The sequence below is a fragment of the Pagrus pagrus genome (genome assembly GCF_965226575.1).
Source record: "Pagrus pagrus genome assembly, chromosome: 13".
Lineage (NCBI taxonomy): Eukaryota > Metazoa > Chordata > Actinopteri > Spariformes > Sparidae > Pagrus > Pagrus pagrus.
Genome location: NC_140197.1, coordinates 23,854,076 through 23,868,359, shown reverse-complemented (window position 1 = coordinate 23,868,359; position 14,284 = coordinate 23,854,076). Strand labels below are relative to the sequence as shown.

Sequence of the window (14,284 nt, the reverse complement as noted above, 5' to 3'; positions counted from 1 at the left end):
AACCAGAGAAATCCACAAGTTTGCTCAAGGTAACCAAGCATTTTATTTGGTTAGCCAGTCGCTTCCTTTTGGGATGGGGAGGTCGGTGAATGAGACTCAACTTAATGCTCAACATTACCTCACCTTTGAACATTTGTGTGGTCATACGCAGTGTTTATCCGCCCAAAACAGCCTGATAACCTCACTGTCCATTAGCCATAAGCTAACATTAGCAAGCAACAGCATAAACCAATCCAGCACTCACAAGAGACTCTGGTTCTCTCTCTTCTTTTCCCTTCCCCTCTCTGTAATGTTGCGTTCATGAAGTAAAGCACATTTTACCCCCTCCAGCTCCAGTCGGCAGTCATCATAACAGAACATAAACACCCGACAGTGGAGGTCACCTCTGCAGATCTCTTCTGCAGTTAGGTTGATAAATAGGATTGAAGACAAATCCAGTTTTTTTTCCCCATAAGGTAAAAAGTAACCTCTGAGCAGAGTCCGATTTGACTCTGGGTGTTTATTCCTCCAGAAGGTCCGGCTCTGCACCTGACTTTCTATCCAGCTCTCGAAAAACACTCTTCAAATGCCTTTTGTTTTGTTTTGATAGAGAGCCCCCTAGTGGCAGAAGTTACATATTGCACATTTAAGAGAATCAGCGGAGCAATAACATTATTAACATTAATAATAACTGTGATAGCAATATGGGGGGCAGAGCCAGATCCAAATGCGGGACCTTAAACTGCCAACATAACCTCTACACCAATGGGAATGTCCAACAGATTGTCAGTTAAACTATATTTAGACTGTTCTCCACAGAGACATATTAGGATCAGTCATTTCGGCAAATATTCACAAACAACATATGTTTGTGTTCATGCCGCAAAGCCCTCTGGAAACCTTATGACCCTCGTCCTTCAGGAGTCCACAGAGAGAGAGAGGCAGTTGGGGTGGATGGATCATGGCCCATAAAATGTCATATTCTTCCCGTTTCCCACTGACTGTCGCCATTTTAATGAGGCAGTAACTTTAGCCCAAACCCTGATGCTTCCTAACCTGACTCGCCAGATGGTTTGTTACACAGCACTATTGGGGAAGTCGTCCTTGGAAAGTGTTTGTAAAAGGGCCGAAACTCTCGAAGAATACTTGGCAGGGGATTGGACGAACCATCTGTCCATCACAGGCTACATTCAACCAATCACATCGACAATAGGAGAACGCTACCAACAGCGGAGCCAGTTGGCAAATCAAACTCTCGGCAATGCCAGTTGGGAGAATGAAAACACGTTTTCCATTGAGGAAAAACTTCAGTGCAGTTCCTCATAGGATGCTGATTGGTCCAAACCACTGTGATTTGGCCACGAGCGCATATATTCAAGCCTGGCAAGATGGATTTGCGAGAGCACATGATCACGTAATGTTGTGAATCCAGATAACATGTTGCCCTAACCATAACAAAGTCAATTTTGGATCTAAACCTAACCAAACTTCAGCCATAGCAGTGTAACTTCAGAACGTGATTTTGCTTTTTGATCCTAAATTCTGTCACATTACAGTAAAACTTTCCAACATGTTTCTAGACCATACCTTACTTTCTACAGGTATTCGTATTCATTCAAGGTACCACAACCATTTGTAAGTACAGGAGGGAGTCGGGGGAGAGCAGAGACGACGTTTTCAATCTTACAAAGGGACTAATCGATGCTTATAAACCATGTCCCAGACTTACAAAGGAGGGAGTGAGCACACAGTGAGTGAGTGAGTTAGAGAGCAGCCGGCAGGTGCCCAGAGACAGAGGGTCTGCATCAGTTGTGACAAGCATCAATCAAACCTCAGCTTTGATTGACTCCACTCTTTGCTGGGACTCTGTCTGTCACCACGGTAATGATGATTTAAAGCAAAGACATTTCCTCCGGGGAATGTGTTTATGTTCTGAGGCTGCCGTGGATCACAGCTCACCTGCTACACCGAGCGCTCGGTGTCTGTATGTGTATGCAGGCATGTGCATAATGAGCCCAGTATTCATATTCATCTGCTGTTAAGCTGTGATTAAAGTTCTCAGCCGATCAATCGGCTGAATTGAGATCTCTTCAGATGTGTTTACACTCCAAAAGCCTGTCACATTTGATTGGACTGTTTAAGTGTGGATTAAATTCTTTTCATGTTAAAGAAAACTGACGATTGCCAGCATAACATTGATCCGAATATCTATAATCTGCTGCTGTGTTGTTCTTGTCCACAGAGGCCCTGCTGGTGCTGCCAATACGCTGGCCTTTGGTGTGACAGTTTGCCAATTTTGGTGGCAGTTTCTCTCATTATGTAGATGGTCAGAGAGCAAGCGGGTGACAAGGAGACATAAAGATACTTTTTAGTGAAGAGGACAGACGAGACTTTTATCAGAGATTAATTTTTTTATCAGTTTTACAGGACTTTTGATCCCAGTGTGCAGCAAAATAAACAGCTCTTTTCTCCGCCTCCCATCAGGGCTGCAACTACGATTATTTACTTAATCAATCTGCGGGTTATTTTTATCAAGCAATTATTTTTCAGTCTGCAAAAATGCCTGAACTGCCACCCACCATCACCAATTTCTCAGCGGTGTCATCTTAAAATTGATTGTTTTGTTCAAACAACAATCAAAAACCAAATGATTAAATTTACAATAATATTTAAGAGAACAAAGCAGCAAAGCCTCGCATCTTGGAAGCCAGAACCTGTGGAAGCCCATTTCTGCCAGGAAAAGAAACAATTACATGAAAAGTTAGTCATAATAAAAATAAAAACAAATACTCAAATCAGACATTAAGTCAGAAGTAGATATTTTTATCATGACCAAAACCATTTCTAAATCAGCGTTAGCTACTGTTGCTGTCTGTTAGCGGAGAGGGGCACTGAGGTCGCAGAAAAATCCAACACAAGTTCTTCACAAAGAAATCCACAGTCCAGCAAAATTAAGCAACTTAAAGAAATTGTCCACAGGCTTGTAAAGGCAACCAAAGGAGATGGGGGAATTTTTCATATCAGGTTCAAAAAGTCATTATTACATGTAAATTGATCTAACTCGTTACCCCTTTAAGCCTTTTTAAAAATGAGAGATACCTTATGTCAGTGGAGAAATGAATCTTGGCTGGATGAGGTCCTACATGATGTGAGTCTTTGGATTTAAGAGGGCTTTGATTCCCAGCAGCACTCCATGTTTCCTCCGTAAGGTTCCTGCTAAATCCATTGATCAGTATCACTCCCCTCCAGAGGCTTCTCAGGTGGCCCCGTCTCTCACATAAGCTCGGGATCGTACCTACCGCCGCCCCCCCCCCCCACAGAGGAGCTCAAATCCCTCTGGGGTCACTCTCATTACAGCGAGGCGGCTGCCTAATCTTGCTCCTATATAGGTTCTTTTTCTTTAGCGGGAATGGGAGAGGAAGACCCTTATCTCGAATGATGAATTTACTCTGCGACGTAAAAGGGAAAATCAATGGGGCACAGTTTCATTGTGGAGGGTTGTGTGCGTGTGTTGTGTGTGTGTGTGTGCACCAAATGAAATGGAGATATTCAGCGAGCGTAGCGCACAGCGCTCTGGGGTGAAGTGTGCGACTCCCCCGGGAGAACAAAGGGGTGAAGGGGAGACGTGTAATGGAACTCCAGTGACTTATCGGCCGGGCCCGGCAGTCAATGGGTTTGTTTATATTGACTGAGACTCCAGGTCCACTTGATATTTGAATAGTGAGGGAGAGCGAAGGAGAAGGAAGGAAGGGAGGAAGGAGGAAGGAGGAAGGAGGCTGATGGCATTTAGTCGCCTAAACCAATGCTAATCTAGTCGGTTCCACATGGCTTTAAACAAAGGCAGATACTATATCAGAAAATGCCACAAAGCAAGCGGTTGAAAAGCGCTTTTAATGTGGGCTCAAATGTTGCATTAAAAGAGAAATGGTTATTTGGAGATTTATTCAAGCGACTTTTTATTCGCACTCAAAAAGTTAATCAAAAGAGTGTTTTGTTGTTTAAACATGCAAGATGATTTTTCTCGCTGGCTCATTGATTTTTTCAGAAATGAAGCTTGGGATTATATTAACCGCAATGGAAAAGCTTATAATCAGCCAGTTATTTTAAAAATGTTCTCAACTTCACACTTAGTGTTTTAAAACTTCAATTAATGACTCAACAAAAAGCAATGATAAGGAAACGAAGGAGCCTTTGAACAACTCTGAGGCCTCTTACACGTGTCACGTATTCTGTATTTATATATTATACATATTATATGTGTAGAAATAAAATAACTGCATCTGTCAAAATGAACAGACATTGTTTCCCCAAAACACTGACTTTATGTAATTCAATTACATGTGTTAGATGCAAAGTATATATTTTAATGCCAAGTATTATTTTGAGTTTATTTGAATAAATTAAATAACTTCTCAAATTAAGTTGATGCAGTTGTTCAAGTGTTATACATAAAACTAAGGTATTACATACAGATAACTGCAGCAAGCAACTTTTTGCCTCTTTAAAACCCACACCCACAGTTAACAAGTAGCAGGTGAATATAGTGGAGTATTTAGCATCCAAACAGCCAGTGTTTTCCCGCAGGGCTTGGTAGCGACCGGTTTGCTGATGTTGTGTTTATTTCTACCTCTTTATGCAGCTCTTCAGTCTGATCTAGAGCAAACCAACCTGGAGGCGAAGCTGGAGGAGAGTCCCAGGAGCTCAGTTATGCTGACACCAGTATCCGAGGTTTCCTCAGTGGAGCTGGTCACCCTCTCCCCTCCTCAGATTTCACCTTCCTCACAGCTCTCAGAGACTGCCTCAGACACTAGTGCCCCCGAGGTCCCAGAGGCCGCCGACGCCGCCGAGGCCGCAGGCCCGACCACCGAGACGTGCAGCCATGCAGACGAGTCCAGCACAAATGGGGAGCCACGTACAGATGACGAGAAGGACCCCAAGAAGAGCAAGGCTCACCTCCACTGTCCTGTCTGTAAAGTCACAGTCAACTCCGTCTCTCAACTGGAAGCACATAACAGCGGTAACAAGACTTTTCTAGGAAGGAATTTGCATTTGAAACTGATCTTTAGTTGTATTTGATTTGGACCACAACAAACATGCCACTTCACTTCTCTCTCCACCAGGTACAAAGCACAAACTGATGCTGGAGGGTCACAGCGTTCTGCCTCGACGCAGGGGGAAAGTAGTGGCAGCTCGCGCCGGCTGCAAGAGCAAGCGGCTGGGCAGCAAAGGCAGTGTCGGGGTGCCCAGCAAGAACTATCAGTGTGAAGTGTGTGAGATCTTTGTGAACTCTGAGACCCAGCTTAGCCAGGTAAGAAACATTAATATTTCTGTTCTATTGCATTTATACGTATAGTTCACCTGTCTGCCATTGTAATAGAAAGATTTTGAGATTTCCCAATTTTTAGAGAGTTGGTACAAATGAATGAACGTGGAGTTATTCTTCTCATGTCAGCGCGGACAACCCGACTAGCCATGCTCAAATCCCGCTGGCTCACAGAACATTGTATCAGACTGTGAGTAAAGTCAATAAATCAAACCGTATTAGGTGGATGGCTGGGAATGGCTCGATACCGGTCGGGTTGGATTGAAATCTATCTTGAAGTGGCGGAAACTTTTAGCCTCGTGAAATGCATCAGAACTTTGTGGTTGTGAAGTATCGGAGTAAGAGGACAAAATCACATTCTGGGTCTTCACTATCATTCTTGTGCTGTACGAAATGAAAGATGAGGAGGGAAGCAACCTAGTCCTAAGTGAGAGTGCTTCTAACAGCCTAGTATTTTCTTCAAAAAGATCGTAGAAGTACTGTCAACTCTGCAGAAATCAGCACTCGAGCCAAATCACATCGGCTAGCGGAGAAAATATTGCATATAATTACCTCACCTCCATAGGCAGATGATGTGGCCACAGAATTAATTAAAAAACAGAACTTCCTGCACATAGTCTGTAATTACCTGGCACATCAAAAGGCTGATATCAGACACTGAACTGAGACCAGACTGACCTCTAATGTTGCAATTACAAAAGCCATCACAAACGATGTATATTAAAATGCTAAATATGAATGATGAGTTATTCAAGAGACCATTTTAACATAACCTTGACGGAGGAATGGCTTAAATCAAAGCGGCAGTTTCATTTACAGCCACATGAATGAAGCCATTGAAAGCAGGCTGTGAGTGCAGGGTACATTTAAGCGGCAGCTATTTCTCCACATTAGACAGATATCATCCGATGCTGTAACTAACTGCCGAGCTCTTCAGTGAGCAGGCGTTTATTTACCACTCATAATTGCAAAGCTACTGTGTTTAATTTGCTGGCTACGTTGGCATCAAACCAGTTTGAGGAAGTAATTTCTCCCCTTTTTTGATGTTCATTAAGTGCTACATCTGAGCGAAGGGATTGTCTTGGAAAAAGGCGCCTATGGTGGAGTGGAATGTGGAAAAGATACGGGATATGTTGGCATGAGTGAGCACCCGGGCTGCTTTAACTTTAAATGCATTCCACCAGGCTTATATAAACATCCCCTATCCCAGGAGGACATAAGCCTGTTAGTACTGCAGCCAGAGGAGGACAGAGTGTGGCTGCGGTGGGAAGTAATGTGATGTAATTTCTGTGCACTTCAGTCAAACTCAATATGTATCCATTATTAATTCAGCAGATAAAATTCTGAAGTCGTTCCGCTGTGGTACAACAGATGTTTGTTAGCCCGCTGATGGTACTTCTGCTCGTCTTCCGCAGCACATGAATAGCAGAAGGCACAAGGATAGGCTGGCCGGAAAACCACCCAAACCCAAATTTACCCCCCACAGCAAGAGCCAGCCAAGCTCCAGCTTAGCGGTAAGTCTCGGCGTAAAGACACGGACAAACAAAACACTGTCACGCGAATATGCGCGCATGCACGCACACTCGAGGAAGACAAACAGCACATAATTGCCTTTCTCTCACTGCAGATATGCTTGAACATGCTGTACACACACGTGCCAAAACCGGGAGTAAATTCAGCCTCGCTCGTAAGCTAATGCATTTTTAAACACCAGATTTAATTTATCTGCGTTTGAGTTAACTGATTTGACCCCGGCCCCCGACAGACAAACACACAGATCTCATTACGCTGCGCTCGGGGGCTCCTGTGTCTTGGTGAGGCAGCATGCTAGTGTGCCTGTACTGTCATAGAGGTTAAGCACACTGTTGTACTCAGTGAGTCCCCTATACCCCTGAGACAGGTCGAAAATAGTCCTGCTCTCTCCCCACTGACCAGCTCTGACAACAGCAGCCTGAATCAGCACTCCAGATTAATCACTTCTCTGCTCCTGTCATATACACACCTCCCCATCTCTCCTTCTCCCCTCACTCCTCCACCTCCTCCTCCTCTTCCTCCTCCTCCACCCTACAGAACGTGAGATGGAGTGGCTATGCAGGCGTGGCTGTGTCTGCCATGAAGAAAGCGTTCAGCCAGTACAATCTCACCTCCCTCTCCTCGCAGGTCAGTGGCAGGAGAGGCCGAGTCTGGGGTTGGATTGGAGGGCGAGGGCTTCAGATGGCTGAACTTCAGGCCTGGCCACGGGGCAGGGGACTGAGCAGAGATAATGAAGAAATCATTGATTTTTATTTTCTTGTTGTTTTACATGAGGTGCTGCTCATTTTACACGCAGGTGGTGATGCCAAGAGAGTTGTGAAGTGGGAGGAGGTGTTTCAGGTGCTCCTGGTTTCTGGAGGAAAGAATCTGATGAATATTCTCACAGAAAACATTTTGTGACTCACAGTTGAAGCACTTCTACGGCTTTGATGGGCATGCAACTCTAACTGCTTTTTAAATAAACAGTCGAAGGTGCTAGTTTGGAGAAAAAAGGGATTTCAAGGGACAAATCCAATCAAAGGGCTTAAAATTCTGCTATATATATAAAATATTAAAACAACCGACAGCACAATTCACTCTTGGATTCTTCTCTGTTTCAGTGCATGACACACACACCGCCTCCACCTCTCTGCTTTCACATTTCCTGTCTGCCTGTGCCTCTCACCATCTAATGAAGGAAATGAAACATCTCTTTTTTTTTCTTTCTTTCTTTTTTAATTAATGCGGCAACATTTTTTTTTTAAATTGCTCTGATTTGTTCCTCTAACTGGCTCCTTCTCTGTAAGTTGCAGCTGGGGCTCATCAGTGTTGTAGTTTGTACATAAAGGAATGAAAATAAGTACTTTACTTAAGTACAATTTTGAGGCACTTGTACTTAACTGAAGTCGCTTCATACTTTTAAGAGGAAAATACTTTTACATTATTTATTTTATAGATTTTTTACTCTGCTACAGTACATGTGATAACTTAAATTACTTTGGAGACTGCATGCTGTGTCACAGCCAAAGTGGTGCATCTTTAAATGTAATTATTTTACTGGCAAAAGGATAAAAAAAAAATAAAAAAAATCAATTATTCTTTCCGTATAACTTTTGGGTACTTTTTAGAAACTGAGTTTTTAGAGGTGATGCACAAAACGTGATTTTTCAGAAACAAACTTGAATTAATTATTAGCTGAGAGTCATGACATGAACTCATAAATTATTCTGGAGGATCCCATGTTTCTTTGTTCAGTGATATTAAAGCTGCTAACTTCCTGTCTGTGTTGCTGTTAGCAATCCCCTCCATGAATGGGGGAGGAGAGACGAGTTACTGAGCAAACACTCTATAACAGTGATTACAGTTGGTATATAGAGCGATTTAACACTTATTTTAGTGTTATAAAGCTCACAGCATCTTTAAGGAAGAGGACTAAAGAACAATTTTAAATGGGAACACAGAAAGGGAAAAAACACTTTGCTTCCACTTCACAACTCTCTGGACGGACATTAGCTTAGTCAGTTGATCCTTAGTTAGTTTGTAGAAATCTGTGGGAAATGTAATTTAAAATATTTTGAATCATCCACAGGAATATGTAGCATCTTAAGAAAACGTCTGGTGCATGATTCCCCTCTTAGACCTCTTTGTCATGGAATTATTTTGTTTGTTAAAAGTTTCCTAAAAGAGAGGTCTTCACCTTTTCTGTATCAAATACTTGACCCCCTGCAGGCTTGAAAAACTTTGCTCATTTGCAGAAGACAGCAGCTGTAGTCGGTCTCAACAGTGAGGTTGGATTAAAATGGCTGCCCTGAGCCTCAGCGAGATGAACATATTAAAACATTCATAAAAACTATTGCAACAAAGTCTCCTCTCACCAGCATGATTCAAACAATTGTTGCTTTGCTAAAAAAAAAAAAAAGCTTAATATGCTACAAGGGAGCAGTAGTGTCCGTGTTTGCAAGTGCTGTATTCATCAATGTCGAAAACTATTACCACCATCGCTTCAGAGTTTATGACCTCTGCTGTTCTCTATGAAAGAGTAAAATAAATGTTTTTAAATCCAACTTTCAAGTCTACAAGGGAGAGTATTTGATAAAAAGGGGATTTTGGTTTCATTTCATACATTCAACATAGCAAATCGCATCTAATGTCCATTCATTTATTTCATGGTCACTGAGTTAAGTGTTTCGAAAAAGATCGCAACCAACCTTTTAATATCCAAGAGCTTTAAAGTAAATGGCTGCCATTTAAGCCTTGTCTTACAAAGGGTGGGTCCATACTGTAGTTACTGCATCAACCTACTATGTGGATCTGATGAGTGTTCATGCAACAAACTCTCGTGAGATACAGTAAGAGTGAATTGCTCTATAATAATAGTGAATGAGTTTGGGAAGCATGTTTCCCAGTACAGGTGCTCTGCCTTCACTGTGTTCTTCTCTCACTTCTCACTCTTCCCCCTCCTGTCTTCTCCAGACCAAGCTGGCCTTGCAGAAGCAGCTGACCAAGAGCTTGACAACTGGCTTCCTGCCCAGCCCCCTCACCCCGCCAACCCTGTGCACAGTGGCAACTAACCCGCTGGCTCTGCGCCACCCAGTGGGCACCACCACCTTCATCCAGACCCCCTTCCTGGGCCCTGCACTGTTTCGGCCTGCTCCGGGGCCGCTGCGGGCCACACACACACCCATCATCTTCTCCCCCTACTAAAGACTTGACCCACTTCTCATTTGAGCTCCACCCGTGTCCCTTTACCAAACCCCAGGCCCTCCTCTAGTGTGACCCACATAACAAAGGCCACACGCAAACTATGCAGCCCGCCTGACTTACGATGGAAAGAGTGCACAAGTCCTGATGCTCAGGAGGCCGTTAGGCCTGAGAGCTGTTCCTATCATAAAGGCCAAGATCTCCCATCATGCCTTCTTTCTGCTCCTCTTATCATGACCTAAGGAGGAGGACAGGCCTCCAGACAGTGACTGGTGCACAGAGGCCACTTCTATAGCCATTTCATGGGTCAACGTGGTTTGGATTCTGATATTATTGTGTAATTTATTAGAGAACAAATATAGACAAGTCTAGATGTATGTTTAGTGTGGTTGCCACAAAATAAGGTCCCTTTACTTGATGCTCTTTTAAAAACGTTTTTAACTTATTGGTTTGGGGGTTTTATGAAAGGCGAGAAGATCACAGTTCATTAAAGCAGCTGAACCCGAGTCATCCTCCTGTATGACTGGACCAGCCAGTGTCAACAAGCTTAGAGGATCATCTAAGGCCAAATCCATCTTGGATATGGCAATTATCAAACAACTGTCTGTCTGTACGAATTAAAACATTTGAAGGGTACACGTGGGTGGTATATGAAGCTCTAAATACATACTGATTGTCCATGTTTAAACCCTATAGCACCATTTTGCACCTCCAGCCCTCTCCCAAACACGGTTTCCCCGAGCCCTAAACTCGTATAATCAACACATTTCTTTCTCTCTGAGTCAGAGCCACAGTCAGAGCCCTCCACATTTATTTTCCTCCCCTGTATCCCCAGGATTAAGCACTCATTAAGGTCCAGAAAAGGTCAGCTTGTCAACTTGACTTTGTTTCAATTTGCAAATCTGTCTTCGGAATGATTTTCTTTGCTCCAGTGCATCATTCACGCAAATGCAGCTCGAACATTATGTTCTCACCGAGCTAGCGGCATGAAACATTCTTACAGCTATGGATGCCGTTATATCTTTCCCCTCTTTTTTCTTCCCCTTCCTCCTTCACCCCGCTGTCGTCAGCTCGCCGTTGCTCTCAATTTTCCTTGCCGTTATCTCTGCATGAGATGATGATGAAGAAGAAGAGGGAACCCCCCCCCAGAACACATGCGCACACAATCACACAAATAACGCCAACACGATGGATAACTTGAAGACGTGGTGGGATTCAGAGCTCAGTGAAAAGTTTGGATGACAGTGGGTGGGGAGGCTGCTCAGCCAGTACTTGATTGACATCCTTTTGCAGTGTCTGCACACAGCGTGGGAGGGAACAAAAGCACAGTGCCATGGCAACCACATTAAAAGCACCTTAAAACTGATTTACTTACAAAAGCAATGAAAATTGTGTTGATATTCACCTCTTTTTTTATTATTATTTTGCTCTAGGTGTATGTTTTTACAATCCCATGTCAATTTCAGTGAGAATTCTGCTCGTAAAAAAAAACAAACAAAAAAAACAATCAGGTGAGATCGATCGTGTCTCACATTTAAAGCAATACATTCAGTATGTTTATGTTTATGATGTGTTTTCAGTGTGTCGATGGCTTTATCTATTCTATACTGTACACACGTGTAACAATGTATCATGTACTCCAACACAGCCAAGGGCCGACTCTGAGTTGTCAGCTCAGAGTCATGTTGAAACGCGGGCTTGTCCTCATGGTGCTGCCCTTGATGCTCGACGCTCATGGTCAGTCTCCACATGCTGTGACTCTGGGCTGAGCCGTTTTTTCCATTTATAGCTGCTCTTGCGCTGCGGAGAGGGGGCTTCAGCGCCGCGTGACATTGCTGTTTCGCTTGTTAGTGGAGCAGGAGAACTTTTGTACGACTTCCACTGAGCAAAACAACGTTATGTCAGAGATTTTAGGATTTAAATGTCACAAGTGCAACATCGACCGTCATATTGCTGTTCATGCCCGTGTGCTGTACCCCACCCAGGATATCTACTGACACCCTCCCTCTGCCTACATGGACTGTCGGCGAGGTCTCGTAAGGACTTGGAGCGTTACACATCATCCTTCCTTCAACAAAACAAATCATGTTCTCTTACATTACAGTCATGGAGCGAGTCCTATGCATTTCTCATTGTGCAATATGTATAGTTGTCTGTGATTCAGCAGTGCCATCTGTCGTGAAAACCCTGTAATTGCCATCCAGTGCTAGTGCTTCTACAAACGATCATGTGTACATTTCTGTTTAAGGACCCCCAAGTCTCTCTGGGTAAGCGAAGCCACCGGGTCTCCCCGCCATACCGATGTGATTCTCCCCAGTCGCACTACTCAGTGAACCAGCCAGCCTTTAATCTTCACTGTTTGTTCGTTTCTATCGCTCAGTGGGAACTCTGACCTAAAGAACTGAAACTTTCTTAAAATAACAAAATCTAGAGAAGGCAAATTATATGTAGAAACCATAGAGTAACTATAGAGATTTTATCAGAGTTGCTATTGTTATCTGTATCATAAAGAACTGCTATCATAGAAGAGAGTAGGTTATGTTATTGTAGGCTCTGTGCAGCATACAGGGGCAGGAGAACAATGCTTTTCTTTCTTTTCTTTCTTTGTTTATTTACGTGGTTTTACGACATGTTTTTTTAAAGTACAAGAGAAAATGTTTCAAACAAACTCTTGTTTGAGTGAGCTTTTTTTTTTTCCTCCTTGTTGACGGTGACTCAATTATTGATGTAATTCAAGGCCTTTTTTTAGACAATATCCTCTAAAGTCACATTAGACAGGCCTTCTCAGGGGTGACAGGTTGAGCAAATGCTAACATGACCATCCATTCAGGGTATCCCTCCATAGCTCTAGAGAGCAGGAAACACTGTACGCATGGATGGATTGAAAAAAATAAATCTTACAGTGCTGTACCATAGAGAGGACAAGTGATGGATTTTGGAAAATAAAGCTTTTAGAACTTGTAAAAAAAAAAAAATGTTTTTAGTGACTATGAGTGTGTGTGTGTGTGTGTGTGTGTGTGTGTGTGTGTGTGTGTGTTTCCTGCGTCAGAAGAAGAAGGCAGCGTTTTCCACTGAGACTGATATTTGAACAATAACAATATGTGTGTGGGCGTGTTAAAAAAAAAAAGACTCAGGCAGATGATTGCTAATGAATAAACAGTGACAAGATGAATGCTCAGATTTGCAAAGATGCTCCAAATTGTGCTCTGATTGAATTATGTTTGCCACAGAGGAAAAAAAAGAAAACGCACAAATCATTTCAAAACTACTCATTATTAATCAGATAATCAAAAACTGAGTCAGGAAATAGCCACATAAAAACAAAAAAGATCCTGGTTTTGCAGGTGCAGACTGGCTTCCCTGAAAAGTCTGCAACACCCTCATGGCATCTGTTCACGTGGCAACCCGCAGCTACTCATTTTCTAGCCATTTTTAGGAAACAACTTGTGACAGCAGGACTGGTGTGTAGCCAAGATACGACGGTGAGAGCTAATGGAAACAAGTTAAAGCCACTGGGTCCGAGCTCTGTCGCATCTGTGGTACACAGAGAAGTGGAAGAACAATACATCCGAGTGGCTGATGTGGTTTAATCTCCTTTATCTGCAGATGATTCTTCACAGATGGCCGTTTGGATTGGCTCAAAAAGATTTGGTATTGAATAATGAATTTTCCTCAATTGTTCAACATGTGCTCATGACACAGCGTTGCTTGTCTCTGCTGTGTCGAGTCATCCCTACAGCCAACCAAGAGTAGCGTCCTCATATGTGAACAACTGTGACTTTAGCTCAGTTAGTATTAATTTTTCAGATTTTTTGTGTGTTTGAAGGAGAGCCCTTGGATTATTTATCGATGTCCTCTACACCTCAGGCCGCCACACCAGCCCGCCCTTTGTGGAAACGGCAGATAAGCACAGACATCAAGTCCAGCTCCTCCTGTGGTGCCAATCAAAGCAAAGCCATTGGATCCCCAGCACTTACAAAGCCGGTTTATAGCAGAAGGACGCGATGACCTTGCTAAGCAGCAGTGACACTGGTGTATCCGCTGTATTGATCCAGTATCTTATCTGGCTGCTCTCCATGGAGGACGTGATACCCTTATCTCCTGTGGCAGTGGTCAGCCACTGCTCCTGAACTCGAGAGTCATCCCTTATAAACATAGCTTCAGTGTGTGTGTGTGTTTGTGTGTGGATGTGTGTGTGAAAGCAACTGGGTGGCTGTAAAAGATTAATAAGATGGAGAAGAAAATACACCACATAGACCTAGATATTTT

General features: G+C 43.1%; 1 protein-coding gene across 3 annotated transcripts in view; it reads left to right on the top strand.

Moving 5' to 3' along the window:
- Nucleotides 1-10,110, top strand: part of znf385c (zinc finger protein 385C) — a 133,088-nt gene extending 122,978 nt beyond the window's left edge. For all 3 annotated transcript variants that reach the window (XM_084372595.1, XM_084372596.1, XM_084372597.1), the window contains 5 exons: nt 4,619-4,996; nt 5,100-5,287; nt 6,718-6,816; nt 7,373-7,462; nt 9,788-10,110. In XM_084372595.1, coding sequence (XP_084228721.1) covers nt 4,619-4,996; nt 5,100-5,287; nt 6,718-6,816; nt 7,373-7,462; nt 9,788-10,018 — 986 coding nt within the window. In that variant the 3' untranslated portion in view covers nt 10,019-10,110. The remainder of the gene's footprint in view (nt 1-4,618; nt 4,997-5,099; nt 5,288-6,717; nt 6,817-7,372; nt 7,463-9,787) is intronic.
- Nucleotides 10,111-14,284: the final 4,174 nt, after the last annotated feature.